Source organism: Manduca sexta, chromosome 16, assembly GCF_014839805.1.
Source record: "Manduca sexta isolate Smith_Timp_Sample1 chromosome 16, JHU_Msex_v1.0, whole genome shotgun sequence".
In the NCBI taxonomy this organism is placed as follows: domain Eukaryota; kingdom Metazoa; phylum Arthropoda; class Insecta; order Lepidoptera; family Sphingidae; genus Manduca; species Manduca sexta.
In genome coordinates, this window is record NC_051130.1 from 6,676,852 (window position 1) to 6,700,915 (window position 24,064).

General features: G+C 35.1%; 1 protein-coding gene across 1 annotated transcript; it reads left to right on the plus strand.

Moving 5' to 3' along the window:
• Positions 1–2,956: 2,956 nt before the first annotated feature.
• On the plus strand, positions 2,957–17,558 carry LOC115453275 (proton-coupled folate transporter). Its single transcript, XM_037439333.1, has 6 exons — positions 2,957–3,025; positions 3,334–4,277; positions 8,416–8,517; positions 15,244–15,465; positions 16,780–16,936; positions 17,395–17,558. The coding sequence occupies exons 1-6, from the start codon at positions 2,961–2,963 to the stop codon at positions 17,492–17,494; spliced, it is 1,590 nt and encodes a 529-aa protein (XP_037295230.1). The 5' UTR covers positions 2,957–2,960; the 3' UTR covers positions 17,495–17,558.
• Positions 17,559–24,064: the final 6,506 nt, after the last annotated feature.

Here is a 24,064-nt window from a genome sequence, read left to right on the forward strand (position 1 = left end):
ACCGTTCCACACCCAACTAGGCTATCGCCGCATTTTTCTATATAAACTTTAATTATGCCAAATCTCACACTCTCCGTGCGCGCAATGTGCTTAATATAATATATCGACGTTAATTTATATTTATGTAACAATCTATTAACAATCTATAAGACTTTGGTCATTGAAACAAATAATTTTGATCTCTTCTCAGTCTGAACACAGACTTTAACCATAAACAAACCAGTATGTGTGATACGTATGGTAGTGTGTGTAATGATTTTTTTATTAATTAAATGTATTTATATTATTAGCGCGATAGCCCAGTTGGGTGTGGAACGGACTGCCAAGACGAATGTCCGCAGGTTCAAATCCCAAGGACACACACCTCTGACTTTTCTAAAAAATCATGTGTGTATTCTTTGTGAATTTATCGTTCGCTTTAACGGTGAAGGAAAACATCATGAAGAAACCTGCACATCTGAGAAGTTCTCTATAGGAATTTCGAAGGTGTGTGAAGTCTACCAATCCGCACTAGGCCAGCGTGGTGGACTAAGGCCTAATCCCTCTCAGTAGTAGAGGAGGCCCGTGCTCAGCAGTGGGCAAGTATATAATACAGGGCTGATATTATTATTATTATTTATATTATTAATATTGGTGATCACTTACCATCAGTTTACCGTATGCTAATTTTCCCCTTGTACCAAAAAAATAAATAATCGAATGCATAGCTATTAGGTATATAAGCTTTCTGCACTCCAACATTGTGCTGCCCTAGTTGTACCTCTGCCTACTCCTTCGGGAATAGAGATGTGATTTAGTTTGTTGCTTCCGATCTTTCGATATTTGGAAAGAAAGTATATTTTTTTATATTATGAATAACTGTTACATGTTGTATCCTTATACGGTAACTCTGTATACATTTCTATTTAAAATATGAAAGGTTTCTCAAATCTTTTTATTGTTACTCCGGCCACGCCACCAACGATAACACAATTCAATTGTTATTTTAAATATATAGTTAGCTTTGCCTGCCTTACATCCTAACCACGACGTGGAATGTAGGATCGACGTAAAATAATTTCTCACAGAAGATGCATAAAGGATCTTACATTATGTGAACGAGCAATCTCTTGAAAAGATATTCAATTCGTACAAATCAAACCAGGAAAACATAGTTTCCCTACCCGAAATTCGAACCTATGACTATCATACTACGTTGAATCTCTCGATGCCACGAGCACGCACCAACTCATTACTGCACGCAACAGCGATGCGCGCTGCGTGTGCTCAATGCGGTGTGCAACCAGGCTGATTTATTTTCATGCTCATTGACGGAATTCACAACGAATCCTTATGTAATCATAAGTAGGTTGTAATAAAATATAGTCACAATCGAACTACATTATTCTATTGGCTATATCCTATAAACATACAACTAGTATGTGGAAATAATTAATTAAAAAAAATATCATAGTTAATGCAGTGCTTCAACTTCAAACATTTTTCAATAAGCACTTAAACCAAAGAGATCGCAAGGCAAACGACTATAATGCCTTGATTTCCTTTATTGCCACATATCAGTGTGCCAGATGCTATTATTAACCCCAAGCCGCGTTAGAATCACGTAAAAAGTATACGCGGAAGACCCAGGACAGTCATGTGATGTAATTTGCAACCGCAACTAACTGTTGCTCCGAGCAGCGCATTAAATTGTGTGCCGGCGTTAAATAATACCCGTCCGACGAGATATCACAAAAATATGGAAAATAGAAAGTGTGTTACGTAATTTAATTATCGTATCAATATTTTGTCCCTCAAAGTCCTTGTCCAGATTTGTGAAGTTTATTTTGAAAGTATTGTCGACCTTCTACGTCAAAGGATAAGACATAATTCGCGTTGTACGTATTTATAGTGACTAAATTTGGATTCAGGAACTTGAAATATTAACTATAGGCCTGAGAGTTTACTTTATTACTTAAGAAGTTTGATGTTAACAAATATTTTTTAACACAAATAGTGGGCAAGTTACGCAAACCGATTATCGTGAGCATAACAATGTTTCCGAACCTTTCGGAGATTTCTCTCAGATCTAAGTCATAAAAAACAGGATTTAATAGATAATATATGGTCAAATGAGAGACGAACTCGCACTAACGGTTCAGCACCCGATCGTATTTTGTCAAAATTTCAACTTGCACTTATGGTAAAAACAGTAGAGCCCTTTGAAGACAGCTAGATGAGTTTAATAAAAAGACATCTTATAGTAATTTAGATGTGGTTTGGATAACTACAGAACCCAAAAAAAAAACAAAATAACTCCAGCAATAAAATCAAGAGCGTCAATTGCGTTCAAGGCGATGTCTCGTGTACACAAACCTCATCGTATATGGGCCAGTTTATACTCGATTACAAAACGAAGCAAATAAAAATATCTAATAATAATTCTATAGCATATTATTACCTCGATTATTTATTTCGACGTTTCATTTAGGTACTTCATTTTTATAGGGTTCAGTATACACAAGTTTCTAACGGAACCCTAGTTTATCTTTTGAACCTTTAATATAGAGGCAGAGGGTGGGAAAAGGTAAGTCCCTTATATTTCTTGTTTTATTATATTAAATATGATTTATTTGTATATACAAATTATTTTAAGGGAGTCCCCATTCCGTATGTCAGAAGCAAGTTTCTTAGTACTATTTTTATATCAAATCTGTCGTGAAAAAAGAAATAAAATCCGACCAAAATTTAATTTGACCTTGTGCCTTCACAAAACCAAGACTTGGTATTGTATTTATTAAATAAATAACCCACGACCGTAAAAATGCAATAGGTTTTTTATTTCAAAAGCAAAGTGCTCTGACGTACTAATTAACGGATAAAACATAATGAATACCTAAACTTGCCGCTAAATAAATAAACTGTAAATAGCGTTCGCTGCGGCGAGACGACAGTTCGATCAGTTACCTGTTACCCATCGGATGCTACACAACACGAAACGTGACGTACGTATCGAAGAACAATGTTGGCTGATGCGTAACTCAAGGTACAAGATAAATGAGCTACATATTTATTAAAAGTGGTGTCGTCGACAGTGAGACCTGTGTTATCGCACCAAGCGAGATGCGAGCGGCTCGCATGCGTCGACGCACTCTCATATCGCGCTTCATTTTACAACCTGACATTTACTGCTCAGGTTTTTGGAACGACACTCGAAAAGCCATGGATTAAATGTATAGTCAGCATCGGGCGCCGGCCACGTTCAGTGCAATGTGTGAATTTAATATAAAATAAACTTTTACTGACTCTCACTTTCGACGTAAACATGATCGCAAGCATTGAAAATATTTGCAGTGTCAACGACCTCACCAACTCAGACATGCATCTTACGGGAAATTTGGCGGGAACATGGAGAGAAAAATCCAAGAGAGCGCTAAAGCAGATCAAAGGCGCATTACGTGAAACTACGGTCGAGCCATGCCTCTTCATGTATATGATGTGCACGTCGATATCTTCGCTCGCGGTCCAGAACATGCACTTGGAGAAGGCGTGCAGAGTCAACTTCGACTATGGAGATAATATTTGCGATCGGATTCAAAATCGCAATACGTCCGGGCTAGGCAACGAATTGAATGAAATCCAATCATTGGTCGCAACTGTAGTTGCTTGGAAGTTCCCACTTCAGACTGGAATACCTGCAGCTATGGTGTTATTCGTCGGTGCTTGGAGTGATAAGTACAAAAAACGAAAAATTTGCATATTATTCCCGTTCACTGGAGAAATAATTTCGAATATAGGACTGCTTTTGGCAACGTATTATTTCAAGGAATTGTCTTTAACGACTACAGCGTTAATTGAAGCTCTCCCCGCGGCGTTTACCGGCAGTTACATTATTATATTTGTCGGAATGTACAGTTTCATGGCAGACAGGACGACGATCGAAAACAGGACGTTTCGGTTGGGTCTCGTCTCCATATGTGTGACGTTAGGCACTCCCACCGGCACTGCACTCAGCGGTATCTTGTTACGTGCCCTCGGTTACTACGGAGTTTTCTCATTATTACTCTGTTTGTATACATTCTCCTTTATCTATGGAATTTTAAAGCTCGAAGATGTTATGCCGACCGAAAGTAAAAATAATGAGAGCGTAAAAAATGAACCTTTGAAGATTGTTAGTGAAGTTCTTAAATTAGTGGGGCATACATTGATGGTGGCTCTGAAACCTCGAGTGTTTTGTGGGAGAGTGCAAATATTTACGATACTCCTCCTTTATCTTTTAATGGTGGGACCTCTGTACGGTGAGTACCTATACGAATTGTGTTTGCTTTTATTTTTAATGTATCTTTTACACTCGGCATCAGCCTTGAAAAGTCGGTTACTATTTTTATTAATAATGAGTAAAGGGCCCAGTTCTTTAACATCGTACGTATTAACTGCTATTGAAACGTGTTGACTCGGGTTTACTTTTTAAAACAAACGTTTATTCATCAGGTTTTATGCAGCACTTGTATAAATATACTAGTGATTATTCTCTTTATTTAGTTGCTTAAAAACTGAATTTACTACCAAAAATATGAACGCAGTGTAGTTGGAGAATATGTATTTCTAGTATTATTTAGTTAATATTATTACTAGTTGCATTATTATTAAAAATTATTATTGGATTAATTTAATTCAATTTGTTTTGAATGTTACACGGTTAATTTCTCAACAACCAGTTTATTGAGTTTCTATTTAAAGTAAAGTTAGTTATCAAAGACATTAACTACTAGATAACTAAAGGTAAATAGGTGCTATTATATACAGTTTGGTATTGGCGAGGATTCTAATAAGATAATTAAGTATCTTTACGTGTTTTTAAAGCAACTTTATTGTTAACCTATAATAGAGTTTAAATTTCAATAAACATCACAATCATTTTCTGTTATAAATTTAATATAAAATTGTATTTTTTTGCGGAAAGAATACTAAATTTCTAAAACATTATGTAGTATTTATTAATTTTTTAGTCATTTTTGTAGTTACCATTGTACGAACAAAGAGCGAAGGATTTCCAACTTTGTAAGCTCATTACATTCTCCAAACAAATTCTGGATGATTGACCCTTCAACATGACTCACCGAGAATATATCTTAACAATCTTCCTGTAAAACATTCGACTTTGTTCCAAGACGTTGGTCTACGTTTTGTACTAACATTTAATATCAACCCGCTCACTAAGTAACTAGCTTGTCTGCCTTGACTTAAATAATTTCTTGCTAATACAAGTTAATCTGAAAACCATTACCTGCTCGCTTGCTACATCGAAGCGAAGATAACAGGTACCTTTGACGCAGCCATATTTGTAAATTGTTACTTATTATGCATGAAATTTTAATCTATTCCGATGAAAACTGGATAATGAACACGATAGCACGATTATCGATTACCAAATGGAGTTAACGATGAGGAGAGTCAATAAAATGTATGCTTGGTGTGCGTTAATTGTCTTTAAAATGTAAAACGTATCAATGGGTGAAACAATCATTTTAATGGGTATTCGAAAGTAAACAAGTTTAAAAATTCCAAAGGTATGGCGCCAAAGCTCGCTCGTTCTCATTTCTATAATGTAGCTTGCTTCAACTTAGGCAATCAGGAATCGTAGTGTTGCACAGATTATAAATGATTTTTATGTTTACGCTCATGTTAGACGTTAAAATTAAATTATTATTCGGATTTTATCGCGGTATTTATATTTTAATTTTCTCCCGCATACACAGATTATAAATTAAAAAACAGGGAAAACCATGAGTGAATCAAGTTATGCGTTTTATTATAACTTTGGAGCAACTTTTTATTTTATGAATAATATATGACAAAAATGAATTAATTTAAAATAAAAATAGTTAATGACGCCAAGAGCAAAGAGGTGACACGTGGATCATTTTTTAGTGTTAAAGTATAATTCGAGAAGACGACATTCATAAATACTGTATAACTAATTCACATTATAATATTAATAAAAACTTTGTTCTTCAAACGCTTCAATTTCTGGAATTCCTTCTATTTCAAAAACACTTTACTAGTCGGAAGCCATTTTATCCGTGAAGAACAAAGAGAGCCCGGTTCCTAACAAGGCCCACCTGCCATGTTTTAGTATTTTTTGTGTTGTAGTGCAATAACATACGAGTATTAGGAATTTTTGTTAGCTCCTTAATTCAGCTGAAGGTTCTAAAACTGGAATGAATTCACCAATTCCATCCCAATTTCGTACGCTCAATTACGCTCTGCTCTATGTTATTGTTCAAACGGGAGAAGGGGGGCGGGGAAGGAACATGTGCTCTCGTCTTTACCTACAATTCATACGTTTCTCATTCTCCATATCAACTTGCCCCTCCCTGGACCATCGGCTGGCGACGCTCATGCCGATAATGTACATATATTATAAAAAACTCAAAACAGCTATCGTAACATAAATTATCAATATACCGCGACCCAATTTAAGTGTGCGAAATCACTAATTAAATTACAATACGTTAAGTTTGATAGCCTACATTCGACATTACTTCAGATGTCTATTATATAAAATTTCGCCACGTATTCGTTTACAACGTGCCTTGACCGAAGGAGATCACGTCTCTGCATTGACACAGAATTGTGACCTTAAACGAAGCACAGAACTAACCATTTGGACTACCTAGAGTAATACTTTCTTTCAATACAAATGATTGCTTAGTAAGATTAAAATCTGTTTGACTACTTAATAAATTGAGGAGCATCCAACTGAAGTCTATTATTGGCAAATAATATCATAAATATGTATGTGGATATGAAAGCTTCTCTGCATTCAAATTATAATATTACCATAAAAAATGTTTTATGATTGACTTTCGTGGATTAAATCATTATAATCTTTTTTAAAATTGTATTTTTTTTTATCTGTTGCGATATGAAGATTAGCTTGGTCTTTCAGCAATGTAGTAAACTGCGGAGGTCAATTTAAAATGGTATCACTTCCAATTGAAAGAAACTGCAGGTACAGTGCCGTAACTATAGGGGACATGGAGTCAAAAAGTCTCCCAACTTTTGTGGTCCTTCGACCCGGATTGTTCAGAATCCTTTAAAAAATTGTCGTAGATTTTGCATTAGCGTGGGGCCCCATTCCATTAATTTGCCACGTGCCTTCACGGTTGTAGTCACGACACTGCGCAGGTTTAAATAAATTAGTAAATTGTAATAAAATAAACTACTAAAGCGTTCAAATGAATTCGTGTAAAAAACTCGTATACGTAGTTAGTGTAAACTGTAAAGTGTAGATTTCTTATATTATTAAACATTTTTTCCCCAAATGTTTTCGGATGGGGGGCGAGGTCCGGTGTTTGATACGTTGCTCACCCCCTAGGTATTTAAATTTAGTAACCATGATACATAAATCCGATTTAAAATCTATTTTCTAGTTCCTAACATTAGAGATACGGAGAATCCTAGAAGAATCCATACACTAAGTTGGGGCCACGTTTGACACTAAATCTGTCTTATCGGATATATCATGTAAAATTAATTCAACATCACAAAATTAAACCTTAAGGTTATAGTTTAAGGTCCATTTTCATACATTTTGATTCACCTTTAATCTGGGTAACTTTAACCTTTAATCTCGCTAAATTTCGTCGTATTAAATTTTAAAGGCCGAAATATCCATGCATATTAATTATTTTTACGTTTTTCTTTCAACTGCGAGAACTAATCACTAACTAGACGTGAATTTAAATTCTTTACTTGCCAATACTTGTTTAGTTACCCAGATTAAAGGTGAAACAAAATGTATGAAAATGGACCTTAAGCTATAACCTTAAGTCAAATAACAAAATATTATGTGAAATATAAAAATTCACGACAAGTCGTAGTTCTACACTTGCTGTCTTGTTTATATGTTAGTTTGAACGTCATTAGATATGAATGTGGTCCCAGCATCAGTGTAAATGATTTATTGAACCAGTTTGTATTAAAAATCCTTGAACTAGACACAAGAGTTCGTTATTAAATGCCAGTTTAAGCAATGATGACTAATAGATTTTGTTTAACGATACATTGAACTCCATAGTTGAAAAAAATACGGTTTTATAGATAATATTTTGTAGTTTCCTATTTGAATGTAATTTTACCTGTCTGATGCTTGTGGACTAATAGAAATATTAAACGGTAGTGTTTATCTTGCGTACAATTCTAAAAAAGGGAAATTGCAAATTTTTGTTGCTTTTGATTTAGCGTCTTACAACTATGAGCTCAGATACTTTTGAGCATAGATTTAAAATTATGCAGGACTTACAATTAAATATAGCTTCAATAAACGCAACAAAATTAAAACTGCACGAGATAGAGAGTCTCCAATAAAAAGTATCTGAGTCAACACGTAAAGAGCAAATTGTAATTAAATTAACTATAGTTTTATTTTAGGTGACTCGCAAGTATCCTACTTGTACTCGATCCGAAGATTCGCCTTCTCTGAAATAGAATATAGTATTTATGGAACAATCAACATCGTCCTTGGATTATTCGGTAAGTTTAAATATTTATTAAAATTATTACAAGTTTCTAAAGGTGATTATCATAATAAAACAGAAACTAATTTGGCACACAGCTGAATCAACTCCTAAACTAGCAAATTGAATAGTGGGTTTTTATTTCGAATGTAACTTTCTACGGACAGAGCTGTATGCATTATCTAGTCCATACTATAATATAGCTTAAGAATTTGTTTGTTTGAACGCGTTAATCTTTGAAACTATTGAACCGATTTTGATTATTTTTTACTAATAGGAAGTGACATTATTCTTGAGTATTATAGGCAAATTTTTATCCCAAAAAAATACAGAGCATGACTTTTATCAGGGCGGAGCCTCAAGCAAAAGCTAGTAAGAAGATAAAAATCAAATATCGATTACAGAATTTATAAAATATCTCTAATCTTCGCTGAATCATTCTCAATGATCTGTAAAGAAATGGCCTCCCACATACCAGTATTTTAAAACAAATTTCACACTTAACACTTTTTATCACAAATGATGAGGAGATATGATAAATCGTGTTTAGTTTAAAGTTGCTGCGAATTACGAAAGAGTGACTTACATAATCACGATTGCTATTATGACGAAAATGCAAATTATCTCCCACACATCTTTAAAAAAAAAATTAAAGGACATACGTAGTCTAATTATAATAAATATGTTTTATTATATAAACTTAAAGCGGCGATAGCCTAGTTGGTTGTGGAACGGACTGCTGAGACGAATGTCCGCAGGATCAAATCCCAAGGGCACACACCTCTGACTTTTTTAAAAAATTATGTGTGTATTCTTTGAATTATCGCTTGCTTTAACGGTGAAGGAAAACATCGTGAGGAAACCTGCATACCTGAGAAATTCTCTATTAGGAATTTTCGAGGGTATATGAAGTCTACCAACCCGCACTAGGCCAGCGTGGTGGACTAAGGCCTATTCTCTCTCAGTAGTAGAGGAGGCCCGGGCCCAACAGTGGCACAGTATATAAGTAATACAGGGCGGATATTATATTAAGTACATAAACTTAATGTCATGACCATTGAAGGCTACAATAAACAAATAATATTTAAGAATGGGAAAAAATAGAATTTATAGAATGTTTCATTTATAACAGTCAAAAAACTATCATAGAACTAAGTTGTTTTGTATTATGACGCATATTATCTTGCACTTTAGATGTACTTTAAGAAGTAGGTACGAAAGTAAATGTACATTCTAGAAATCTATACCTATTATTCCAATGAAACTGATTACAATTTTACCTTAACAAACATACCTAGCATTCTGAAAATGTAACTTCAATGTTATACTTACTCAAAATATTTAAGAAGATGTAATACTTCCTATCTCGTCTTATCTCATTAATATTTTAAATTATCTTAAAATATTTTGACTTTTGTTAGAAGCAAATACTGAAATAACTGAATGGATTTGGATAAAATTTGGCACATGGGTCATTTCCAGGGTTAACACATATGCTATTTTATATACCGGTAATTTGCTCCCATGGGAAATAATGCAGTACTAAGCCGAATTTTGAAATAGATGGCATTGGTGTCATACGGAGTTTTAGGGACTTCTTTAATAGGAAAGGTATGTCGCGCGGACGAAGTTACGAAAGTTTGTTCGTGTTATATAAATTGCAATGCGCAAGAAGTTGTTATTATCTGTGACTGATTATAGATTGTATGAAATTAAAACGTGGAAAATCATCATTACTAATTGCGACAAAGGTCTAGGAATTTATGAATGAAGATTCGTGTAAAATATTGCCTTTGTTCAAGTGGTAGGTAGTATTCCGAGTTTTAGTATGTTAGAAGTACTGGGTGTACCCAGAACTTCTACATGAAATTAACTTAGCCTGTTATATCTCTCCCGGTACACCTCCTCGTTAATGTTCGTTAATGAATATATTACTATATGTTTTTGGATTATAACTAGACTAGCAAAAATATATAGACACCTATTTCTAAACGGTCAAAAAAGACGAAAACAAAAACTTTATTTTCGATTTCTTTTTGCACAACCCTATATTACTATACAAGTACGTGTAACATTCAAAACGGTATGCAATAGATTCCATACAAATGTTTAATGGCATACTGCCGCCTACCAACATATTTGATAAATCAGAGTACCGGCATCTTGCTAGTTACTTTACGTTTTCTAGTTTCTACATTAAAAAATATATCGTGCCGGAAAAGTAATCCGCGAACGTTCTCAATATCATAATCGCATGTAACTACGCAATATGGAATTATACTAATGCGCCATAAACACTTATTTAAGTGCTTGTTATATTTATAACGTAATGTAGATGCAGCTACCAACATTGTAACAACATGGTCAATTGAATAGCTAAGATCTAAAAGAGGTGGACAGAGATGTAGTATAGCCATGAATCGAGATTATTTACATTCCGTAATGAAATGAGCAAGCCATATTGCAATAAATACAGATAAATGACCTATGTATTTTGTGCACAAATGTAGAACAGGAGAGACTTGGATATCGAACCCTGGACGGCCTTGGTTTGAAAATTTGGACCATTATGGAGTTGCCAATAATAAGTCAATTATGATAAATCTTAATAAAATTTTCAGTCTTACTTATAAACTTATTTTAGCGTCAAGAGGTGGTTAAGAATTGTTTAAATAGCTGTCAAAAACATCACCGGTATCCTAGTTTAAACCTTATTAAGAGGCAAGATGGCGGGTTTTGACTTATAGCTGATCGAGTAAATTTGTGTTTTAACTAAGCAAAGCTTTGCCAAATTTTTATAAGTAACTGTTTGTGCCCTGTGTGCCAAGGGCAAAAATCCCCTGTAAGTTCGCAGTGTGCTAGTGTTACAAAGATTTGTGTGGATTCAAGATAAATATATCAATACAATTGGATTTGTAGAAGTCTTATCCGAAGTCATGTGGTAATATGAGTCTTATCTCAACGCAAGAAGAGCGAGTGTAGTTCAAGATCATTTCCTACGTATTGCGTAATAGCTTCGTAACATGTCGTCATGTTATTACTGTCATGCGTCATGTTACTGGTGGTCTCTCATATGTGAGAGTCTGCCTGGGTAGGTACCACCGGAATGCGTATTTCTGCCGCCAAGCAACAGTGTGTAGTCACTGTTGTGTTCCGGTTTGAAGGACATTGTAGCCAGTATACCAAACAATACTTTGTAATTCAAGGTATTAGATGGTGTTTCTACTGTTTATGGGCGGCCATTTCGCTTACCATCAGTCGAACGGCGGGCTCGTCACATCTTTGAAAGAAATAAAAAAGTAAACGAAAAAAATTTATACTTGTGCAAACTCACGCCTGTCCCCCTGAAGGGGTAAGCATAGATGAAATTACTGTTTTGCTTGTCACATTATCAGTCCCAATTCAAACTCCAATGTCTATCTTATATCATCGTGATAGATAAATTGTTATATCACAAAGATAATGTATTTGAATATAATTTTTATGCAAAGTAATCGTGACTTTGAAATAAAACCAGGTAAATGGTTAGGTTTTAGCTACATTTTAATCTGAATATTCCATTATAATCATAGTCATAGGAATTTTGAGAGTGTGTGAAGACTACCAATCCGAGGCCAGCCTCGTGGACTAAGGTCTAATCCCTCTCAGTAGTAGAGGAGGCCCGTGCCCAGCAGCGGGACAGTATATAATACAAGACTGATATTATTATTATCTTATAAGTTATACGAGCTTACATAATATATGTATCTTTATTAACTACAGGATGTCCAGTAGATGATCCAATGATCTAGTAATTTCTTATGACTTTACCAGATTATGTTTCTATAATAAACACTTATTGTTACCAAAGTATTAAGTTAAAGGCCATCCAAGGACGGAAATCTTGATTAAAAATAATGGCCATTTTGGCGATCATAATACAAAAAAAAATTCATATCCTTATGTGTTTTTGTTTGTTATGAATCAGCGCTAAAAATACGTATTAATTTGTATTTTAATGCGTAAATAAACTAATAAATTTATGGCTGGGGTTTTTACACCCAAACTGCCTTCCAAACCACCATTCTATTACATGTTATTTGGAGCCAGGGTTTAATAAAATATTTTATAATCAATACCCGGTTTTAAAAAAGATATGTTATACAATTTGTCATGAAAATAAGCATATAAAGAGTGTTTATTGCATATTATATATAATCTATATCAATACAAAGTCATGACAATAATGTAGTCAATACTTTATGTGCCAAATACAATTCTTTATTCTTTTTTCTTTTTCTTTTTTCAATATTTCTTTTACTTTACTTTACTTTACTTTTTTACCTATAATGATGAATGTCTTGACAGTTTTCAAACAAATTTCCAATAAAATACTTAAATTTCATTTTTAAACATTTTTAATAATAATATTATGCACTCACACGCTCACGCCTTTTTATCCTCGAGGGGGTAGGCAGAGGCTCAATAGGTGCACTTTCCGCCGTATGTATTCCGTCCCATGATGTGATAGGGGTGAGCCTATCGCCATGTTAGGTACAAATTCCAGACAGCGTTGATACAAAGTAGCTAAACCCAATGTCACTTTGCCTGACCGACCGAGATCGAATCCTCAACCTTACCACGGTAATCGTACCGTAATACAACCACGCCATCGAGGCAATATAATTTAATCAGTAAACATTCAAATATTCTATCACCATTAACTGTCATGAAAATGAGAATGCTTTTAGAAATTGGTATTTTTTTTTATTATTTAATTAAAAAACAACAGATGTAAAGAATTATTAGGTAGACATTTTATTAATTTATATAAAACACTTTTTAATACAAGTTTAAATTCGTATTCATTCCATACTCAGGTCAAATACTAAGGGCAATTTAATAATAGGATTTCATTTACGATCTTGTTTGTCTCCTCGAAGTGACCTTTAAAATTTGACGCAAATGATGAAAAAATATTATATTTTATCGACAAAAATACAGTTTTGTTGCATATAACCTCATCACGATGGGTCAAGGCGATAGATAAAGAAATGCATTCATCACGCACTTTAAATGTTTGTTCAAAAGAAAACATATTCTATTTCGTCGGCAAAAAGATCTTTATTGGCACTAGTTTATGTCGCTAATTACATTTATCAGAACCCGTCATATAAGTAGGATGCGGAGGTAGCCTCAACCTTTTATTTGCGTTTAAATATAGCTGGATTGTATTATGGCTCGGTTAAACTGAAAGCGTCATATCGCTGCATTGAACACATAATCTTCACGTGCTCCGAGAACTAATTCAGAGAAGTATGAACCTGTAATATGGTGCTTTGACGGCCACATGAATAGTTCGCGAAGAGTTTCTAGAGCGTAACAAGGAGTTACTTACTAAATAGTGCTAGTAACGCGCGATTTTGCCGAGTGTGAGGTACTGACATACTTTCAAACAGTACACATGTACAGGACACGACGATAGGTCACGGGACGGAGAGGCGACTTTAGGATTCTTCTAGAATTTTTTCTCACGCGATCTTTTTATACAACCATGGTAAAGTGAGCCCACTGCAATTGATGGTAAGTGGGGTGGGGTCCAATAGTATATCGACTGACGAGAGATAATTACTCCTCGATATTTGTCGGCATGTTGGAACTGGATATACACAGGCTGATCCCGGAACGCGGCACACTTACTTCGTGGACCACCATGGCTTTTTAACAACTTGTGTACGGTGGTCGCTATCCGGGCAGATATAAAAAATATCCTACCACTACCAGTCCTTTAATTAAATGTCTTCGCATTCAACTTCATGTAACAATAATCGTCAACGCAAGACGAACATCATTATTTTGAAGCGATGTAGTTTTTCATTTTAATGTTTTAAGTGTCATGCAAAACTAAACTTAAAGGAAAATCGAGACATGATTAAATGTTTGTAGTGTTTGTTGCATCAACGTAGCACGAAAGCTATCGGTTTAACAAAGCCTTTAAGGTAAATTATCCGAATAATATTTATATTGAACCCTTTACGAGGGCTTCATTTGATGGGTCGAGGTAAGCACATGTAAAATATTTGAACGCAAATGACATACCGAAATATTTGTTATTGATTTAAAATACATTACTAATTATGATCGAAGTTTTGAGCATTCTTACGTAGAAATAAAGATATTGCTTATGTTTGTGGGCGGTTTTAGATTGTGTCCACTGCGGCAATAAAAATAACATGGCTGCACAGTCACATTAAAAATGATGCTATTCTGAGTTTTTTATTACTTTTCATTACCACGAAGTAATTAAAAATTTACAAACACAAGGTCATATCTTTATCATATTAGGTCAGGGCTAGGTTTGAAAGTAAAGATATCAGAAAGCAGCATGCATATATTCAATTAAAGTAATGCACTATAATTTTTAATTTGGCATTAAAAGAAATACTTAAATGAAATTAAAAATGATAGTTTGTATCGCTAACATGAAACCGATTTTAACATATTTTTTACGCTATCCTTAGGCCTGTTAGGGGTCGCACAGACTGTTAGCTTGATACTGTTGAAACTTGCTTAGAAACTTCTGAAAATAAGTATATAATATTCTCCTAATTCACGCTATAAAATAATAGACAACACTGCACCTAAATTTTAAATGGAGATCTACCATAATAATCAATCATAATAATAAACCAATACATAAATCTTTTTAATAATTATACGTAATGTTCTTTTTTCGAAGTATATAAATTATTTTCCGTTCCAGGTACGATGTTCTGCATATCCATACTGAGCAAGAGATTTTTAGTGCAGGACAGCGTTATAGGTGGCATTGCAGGTGTGAGCAGGATAGCAGGATGTTTCATGTTCGCCTTCGCACCCAACAGATCATGGTTTTACTCAGCTCCCGTGCTCAACATATTTAGTCATACAGGATTGACTGCTGTTAGATCTATTGCTTCTAAAAGCGTTCCTACGGAAGAAGTTGGTAAGTATTCTTAGAAATCAAAGATTATCTACTAATTTTCTTAAGTACAATTTTGACAAATACCTAGATATCAGATGTAACTAGTAGAATTAGGGATTCCAGGTGTAAAGTGTAAAAGATGCCTGACAAAGATTTGAAAAGGTATACGGTATATTGTAGGTATATTGAGAAGGTAGGTCTCGTCTCGTAAGCCTATAAAAAACTATGAAACGGACCAGTTGTAAATCACAGCTTCATCTAGTACCGGCTTTTGCTGGACAGACCAGGTTGTTTCTTTGGTCGCCAGATTCTAGGCTGGCATTGGCTACACAGCATGAGGAATCGATCAGAATGTTCTGTCTAGTATAGGATATTGGTAGATTAAGTAATTTAACATTCCCAAGTGATTCTTGGTGACGTCCACCTCATCATATTCTCAAAGAATATGTTAATGTAGTACATCAATTAGAATTCGTAGTAAAGAAAGAATACACACTTATTTGTCATTGCTTACAACATATACTACATATTAATACTAGTAAATATAGTATAAAGTAAAAAGATGCGGAAGTTTGCACGTCGAGCTGTCTCTGTAATATGTGACCACGCAGCATAAAATATTGCGCTGTAACAAGGTATGATAAATCTGCCTTCCCGCACCAAGCCAGTGTGGTAGACTAAGGCCTAAACCCAGTCAGTAGGAGATCCGTGCCCACAGTGGGACAGTATGTAATACAATACTGGTATGATTATATTATTAATGTACATAACATATGTAAGGTCATACCACTTACTAAGGACAGTATACAATCTTAAACTGACAGTTTCTTTATTTTTACAAAATCAAGGAGGAGTATAAATTCAATTACGTAATCTTTTGATTGCTCAATCTTTATGCAACTTGAAATTGAAAATATTGTTACTTTGGATATAAAAACGTAAACTTTATGAGTGATCATTGCTGTTCTTGAACACCCAGAAAGCTTGGAAGTATGTTGCCGACTAAAGAGAAATTGGAATTTTGAATACACACACTCACGCCTTTTATGCCTGAAGGGGTAAGCAGAGGCGCAACCAGTGCACTCGCTTTCTGTATTTCGTCTCATAATATGGCAAGTCTATCGCCATATCGGGCACAAATTATATACTATAAAGATACTGAGTATAAAATCCCAATATCACTTTGCTCGAACCCGAAACCTCAGCATTGCACAACACTATTAATACAACTACGCCAATAAGGTATTCATATTTTGAATACGAAATATTATTAGATCACTATCAGGTGATACATTTGATCTATTGACTTGAGTAATAAAAAAAAATTGGTTTCAGCAAAATTAAACGCGCTAATAGGAGTATCAGAAGCTTTGGCGCCTTCGATCTACATGCCTGCCTCCAGCTACATTTATATGACGACCATTGACACATTTCCTGGTGCATTTTACATGTTCGACGCCGCTCTTACTGTATTCGCATTGGGATTATTTTGGTACGTTAAATTGAAATGGTTAAGTTAAATGAATGTATATTATTAAAGTAATATTACTCTAATATATAACTAGCCCTAACGATATAAATATATTGTGTTTTAAACTATTATAAAATTATGGATGTTTTAATATAATGGTCTTTTGGGTTAGGATCAATTCAAAATTAATTGTTCAATGTATGTACAAAGTGAATTCAAATATTGTCACGAAATGAAGGAAGAGGCAATTGCGTACGCTTATTAAAATAATGACCTTTTCCAAAATCGTTAATTTATGGGAATCGTCAAAAAACGAATTTCTGTTTGCGCCCTTTTTTAAGTTGCTATAAACCTATTAAAGATAAGTCGAAAATGAAACCTATAGCATGAAATAAAAAGAAAAAAAGGTATAATTGTCGGCCACAACTGAAAAATTACAAGGAAATTATCATAATGATTAATCAAATAATCTTTTACAGCTTTATCTACGTACTGGTAAGGCGAAGGGAAAAGGTCATGGTCAAAGATCCGAGCAGAAAAGAAGAATTCGCGAGAACAAACGAAGTGTCCAAGTTTTAGGTTGTGTAAAAATGTGTCAAAGACTGGTTTTATATATTTTTAATTAATAAATAATTGTTTTCAATGTCTTTAGTTATTGAACAAATCCTAATAAGTAAATATTCAAATGTTAATAGAATATTTCTTAAATATTCAGACTGCCTCAGTGACGTATTTATGTTCCAATTTGACTGCAATGTTGAGGTCTCGGGTTTGAACCCCGGGGCAGGGGATTTTCTCGATATTATCACAGAGTTTTGAATTTATTGGCGACATGGTAGTAAGTTGGTAAGTATGGTAAGGGTCCCTGGAGTCCGATGGATGAGGGCGGCCCAGAACCAGTCCCTGTGGCGCTCAATGGGGGAGGCCTATGTCCAGCAGTGGACGATTCCCGGCTGAAATAATGATGATGATGGTAGTAAGCCTGTTGCCTATCATATCATTTGACTTTAAAACAAATAAAACAATTTCATTAAACAGTATAACACCCAAGTCGGATAGTTTTATGCTTGCTGAAATACCAGTTGCGAATTAGATATTGCGAAATACTCAAGGTTCGAACGAAATACAGCGAAAGCAGGTTAACACGCTCGTATGTTATCGTTTGGAAACAACTAAATCGACTTTAATTAAATTTGTAAAAGAAAACAAAACAAACATACGTCACGCATTTATCCCCAAAGAGGTATGCAGAGGCGTAACCAGGGCACCCACTTTTTGCCAAGTGTATTCCGTCCCATGATGTGATAGGGGGCGAGCCTATCACCGTATTGGGTACAAATTCCAGACTCTCGGGCTGATATTGACCAGAAAAATCCAAATACCACTTTGCATGACCTGGGATTCTAACCCAGGACCTCATAAGGCTTCCTTCTATCATATCATCAGACGGAACACACAGGCGAAGAGTGGATGCTCTGGTCGCACCTCTGCCTACCCCAATGGGGATAAAAGCGTGAAATGTGTGAGGAACAAAATTGCAAATCAAACTATGAGAATGAAGTCACGTAATCAACTTATCAATCATTTACTTAGATGACAAATTAAGTTCAATGTTCCTTTATCTATTTACAAACACGCTGAATGGAACATAAAATAATTACATTTAGCGTATAGATACACGAAACATTATCAAGTATTTTGATTGCTTTATTAAGTGGGAATTAGGAATGTAATAAATATTATGCGAAGGTTCATTATCCGTTGATGGCTCTCAATCACGAGAAATAAACTGTTAAACTGTTTAGTTCGAATTAAAACAGATAATACCAAGTCTGTAGGGTAAAATAGGTTTTTAAGATAGTACTGCCAATGAACGCTGTATTTATTTTTCTATGTATTGTATTGTCAAGATTGTTTCCAACGTAAGTTCGGACGTATGTGAACCTGGGAGGTTGCTCGTACTTGTATCACAGGTTCCTGCTATTTTAGGTACGAACAGAACACAATATTGTACATATTATGTACTAGTTGGCAATATTTTTTTTATTATTATTTATCACGATAATAATACAATATAATTAATAATATATTTTCGTTTAAAGCGGCGATAGCCTAGCTGGTACAGCTAAAACTCCGCGGTGGCCCTCTTCGGCGCATTAGGGACGGCTGCGGGCTTCCTCTGACGTTGAAGGGTCTAGTCTGCGACCGCAGCCGCCCCTGCGCGGTGCCGCCTTGCGGCGCGTCTCCTTTAGGGGGGGGGGGTCAGAAGCCCCCGCGCACCGAACGACGCCCACGGCGTCTACGGCAGTGTGAGGCCAACAGTACACTGCCGTCCATCCCGGGGGTCAACCGATAGATGTGCAAAAATGCACAAAAATGCACTAGGGCGGACAGCCCCCTGGTGCCCGCCGACGACCCCCTTCATGGCCCCTATTAGTCGCCTCTTACGACAGGCAGGGGATACCGTGGTGGAATTCTCCAAACGCCCCCATTCCACAGGGCGGGTGGACTAAGGCCTAATCCCTCTCAGTAGTAGAAAAGGCCAGTGCCCAACAGTGGCACAGTATTTCAGGCAGTTATTTGCCTATGTATATTAAACCTACTTGAAACCAAATTAGAGACGAATCCCCCTCTTCCCTTAGCTATGAGCTGCACAAGCCGGTGCCTAGACGAGCTTGACGTCAAGCAAAAATCGCGTGATAAAGCCTTAGTCAAATCCTAAAATCCATTCATTGACAGCACGTAATATAACATTGTTGACCTGAGAAAAGCAGATTAGGTACCATAGATTTAAATTTTTTAATTGAGATTGTGGTGAAAAAAGTGCGTCTAAACACGTCAAGCATATAAAAAACGGGCAAGTGCGATTTGGACTTGCGCACCGAGGGTTCTACAAATTTATCGATAAGGAATCTAAGTGTAAAATCACACTTGGCAAACTTAACTTTGCCGTTCGATCCGTGGTCAAGGTCATTTCACCAACCGCAACTTATAAGTTTGTCATAGTAAATTCGCTTTTTCTTTTATTTAAATACATATTTGCGGTTTGTACATTTTTCCTTTAAATGTGCTATAAGACATTACTTTTTGCCAAATTTCATGATTCAACGTTAACGGGAAATACACTGTAGGTACTTATTCCATTGTAAAACCGCAAAATATGCGACATAAACGGTCATATCTTTTGATCGCGTTGAGTTCCAAATTTAATTTTTTTACAGCTAACAGAGGGTATACACTACTACTTTACGCATTCCTAAAACGTATTAACAAACAGACAAACGGATAGCAACGGGATCTTATAAGGGTTCCTTTTGAAGTTCGGAACCCTAAAAACCAGCAATAGTCATATAGAACTGTCTCTTATAAACCATTCGTGACGCAAACTACGGTAAACAACAATTTGAACTCAGAGCATGACTTCGTAAATACATATGTATAAACAGCTAAATGTATATACACTATAATAGAATGAACGATAGTGAGGCATGATTATCTTTTGTGTTAATTAGTTCCTTAAATATGAAATTGGCGTTGTGTCGTACTGGCCACTATGATCTGAAATATCTCCTCTTTGGTTAAGAATTCCAAATTCAAATTTATAATTGCATTTGACTTGTACATTTGAGTTTCGAAACAAATCATTTATTTGTTTTTTCCTGATAAGTTTCTTATTTGGCGTCTTCCATGTCGCACATGGAAAAACATGAAATATCGCTATATTTTTGTATGAGTTCCACCGTGGTACCAATGATGCAAAACAGCTCGAAGGATTAACAATGAGTATGGCGCTAGATATGGTATTCGGGAATGGACTGAGGAATTTATAAGGTTGATTTGATATACTTATTCTTTTTTATTTATTTTTTTCAACATAATTATTTTAGTCAAAAATCAACTTAATACAGGTGATATTGATATTGCTCTACTAAATGAAATCACATAATATCTTCTTAAAAATAACACTTCGCAAGAAATTACTCGAATTTAGTAATCTTTTTTTTTGTTCCGAACAAAATACCTAAATATCAATAAAGTTAAGTAGCTCTCATACCACTACTACTATTCTAAGAAAATTTGTCGCAGCGGCAATATTACACTTTCAGGCAGAAATACACTCACGCTCAAGCTGTATTCTATACTATAAAATGATAAAAAAATCAAAAAGTACAACTGGGATTTTTTGGATTCGTTATACATAGGTAATTTCTGGTTCTATTTTAGCAAAAGTATCTAACGAATGTGTGGCTTTATTTATTTACGCGATGTCAAAATGATCCGTATATATTAATATTCAGTCAATTAGAGCAAAGTAATCGAAGTCTTGTAAATGGTTATTTTTCCTTTTTAAATAGCTATAAAGTATGTTAATACAGAGAAAGACATTATACAATAAAGCAGCAATTTGTGAACAAATCAATCATAATAGCAAAAATAAGATTACTAGTACAAACATTTCTATCGAAATACAATACTTTATTGAGGTTATCGTAATCCTACTTAACGGTTTTGGCAGACGTCGTGGCTTTTTTGGCAAATTTGCAGAATCTGGCGGAAACACCTAATAACAAATATAAATGACTGGATGTTGCTCGCGGCTCCGCCCGTGTGAAGAGCTCCCGCTACAAAAGTACCAAAATCGATGCAGCGAGCCACCAGTACGACGCGAGCGCCATCTGTCTGTCTATAATTTAATTATTTGCAATGGGAACATGCATACAATATTATAAAATTCTATTAATTGCGGTAGAAGCAAGTTATCAGGATAAAAAGCCTAAGCGTTACTCTAGGATATGAGTTATCTGTGTGTCAAATTTCATCCAAATCCCTACAACTTTTTCTGTAATTACTTCTTACAAACATCCAAACATATATAAACTTTCATATTTATATTTATTAACGCCTTTTGCACAGCAACGCGACGAACCGCGTACCCATACGTAAAGCGTAATATTAGCAAAATTTAAGCGGTCGTTATCACACCAAGTTCGCCATTTCGCATTTTCTGCTCAACATGTCCGAGCCAAACTGGTCTCTTTCAAAATCTGAAGAAGAAATTTTTGTACTTCTTATATTGACATCAAGAAGAAGAGGAAGGTTATGAGCTCATGAAATTAATCAAAAAGAAAGAAACTTGGGGACACAAAATAAATTGTATTTCTTAAAATTTTTCACCACGCTCCTTTTTTATATGAATTCCTATAATATCGGGTGTACCTCGCAAACATTCGAACATCTCTACAAATTTTAGTATGTATCTTAATTAATGTCTTATTAGCAGAATACACATCACATTTTATCCCGAATGGGTAGACAGAATTGCAACTATCGCACCCACTTTCCGCCTGTATGCTCCACCCCATGATGTGATACCGATGAACCTATCGCTAAAACTGGCATAAATTCTAGACTCCGAGTTGATATTAAATAAAAAACGGAAAATCATTTCCCGACCTGGGATTCAAACCCAGGACCTCAGGGCGGTGTGGTACCGTGCACGCAATACAAATACGTTACCAAGGCAGTCTTATCCCTGAATAAGGCATTATACGTATTTAGTAAGATAGTAATGAGTTTGAAGTTAGATTATTCCGTGTTACCTTTTGTTTTGTGAAAACTACATTGTAACATACAGACAAATTCTTTAGGATTTTCGTATGAGGACTAGACGTAAGGCCTGTAATGTTGGAAGAAAATACATTATACCCCAATAATGGCAAGAGATAAAGCGGATCCCTTGTCACTAACACAATAATCACGTCGGAACGATACTATTTCAGGACTTTTCTTATGCGGTATCGTTTTTCTAATAGTGTGGATTAGTTATATTGTTTTTAGAGTTCGTATCTTTTAGAATCATTTTGTTGTCTATCTGTTTGTGAACATACATTTTCTCAGAAGCGCCTAGGTATCGAGTATATCAAATACTAGTCTACAGCTTCTTTCAGCTGTTTTTATAGTTCGTATCTTTTAGAATCATTTTGTTGTCTGTCTGTGAACATACATTTTCTCAGAAGCGCCTAGGTATCGAGTATATCAAATACTAGTCTACAGCTTCTTTCAGCTGTTTTTATAGTTCGTATCTTTTAGAATCATTTTGTTGTCTATCTGTTTGTGAACATACATTTTCTCAGAAGCGCCTAGGTATCGAGTATATCAAATACTAGTCTACAGCTTCTTTCAGCTGTTTTTATAGTTCGTATCTTTTAGAATCATTTTGTTGTCTGTCTGTGAACATACATTTTCTCAGAAGCGCCTAGGTATCGAGTATATCAAATACTAGTCTACAGCTTCTTTCAGCTGTTTTTATAGTTCGTATCTTTTAGAATCATTTTGTTGTCTATCTGTTTGTGAACATACATTTTCTCAGAAGCGCCCAGGTATCGAGTATATCAAATAATAGTCTACGGCTTCTTTCAGCTGTGAAAAAATCAAACTTATAAGTCAACCCGATCAAACAATATAATCGTACGTTACGTTAATCAAAATCTATAGGGTACTTTCCGTTGATCTATAATCATGAAATTTGGCAAGAACTAATGTCTTACAGCACATATAAAGAATACATCTCAAAACCGTAAATATGTACATTAAGAAAAAAATCTAGTTTGTACAGAACTCACGCTTGACCAGTTTTTATGCGTATTATCTAAACGTTTTTTTGCGCCTATAGTAATTAATATTAGTATGTTTCAGTGTTATCGAAATACTTGTCCTGTAAGTAATACTTGCACTAGGTTTTCAGCTACCAGTCAGTAAAAGTTCTGCCAAAACAATTCAATACGTTCCAATACAATCGTACTTGGCATACTTACATCTTAATGCTTACTAATATTATTCATGCTAATTACCATAGTTTGTAAAAATGTTTGCACGTTTGTTAAAAGTAAAGCGGCGATAACCTAGTTGGATGTGGAATTAAGGTTCGCAGGTTCCAAATGAACACACCTTTACTTTTTTTAAGTTATATGTGAATTATCTGTTAATTACAGCTTACTTTAAGGGTGAAGGAAAACATCGTGAGTTAAACTACATACATGTGAAGTTCTCTATGAGAATTTGAAGGTATGTGAAGTCAGCCAACCCGCACTAAGCCAGCGTGGTGGACTAAGGCCGAAACCCTCTCAATAGTAGACATGACCCGTGTTC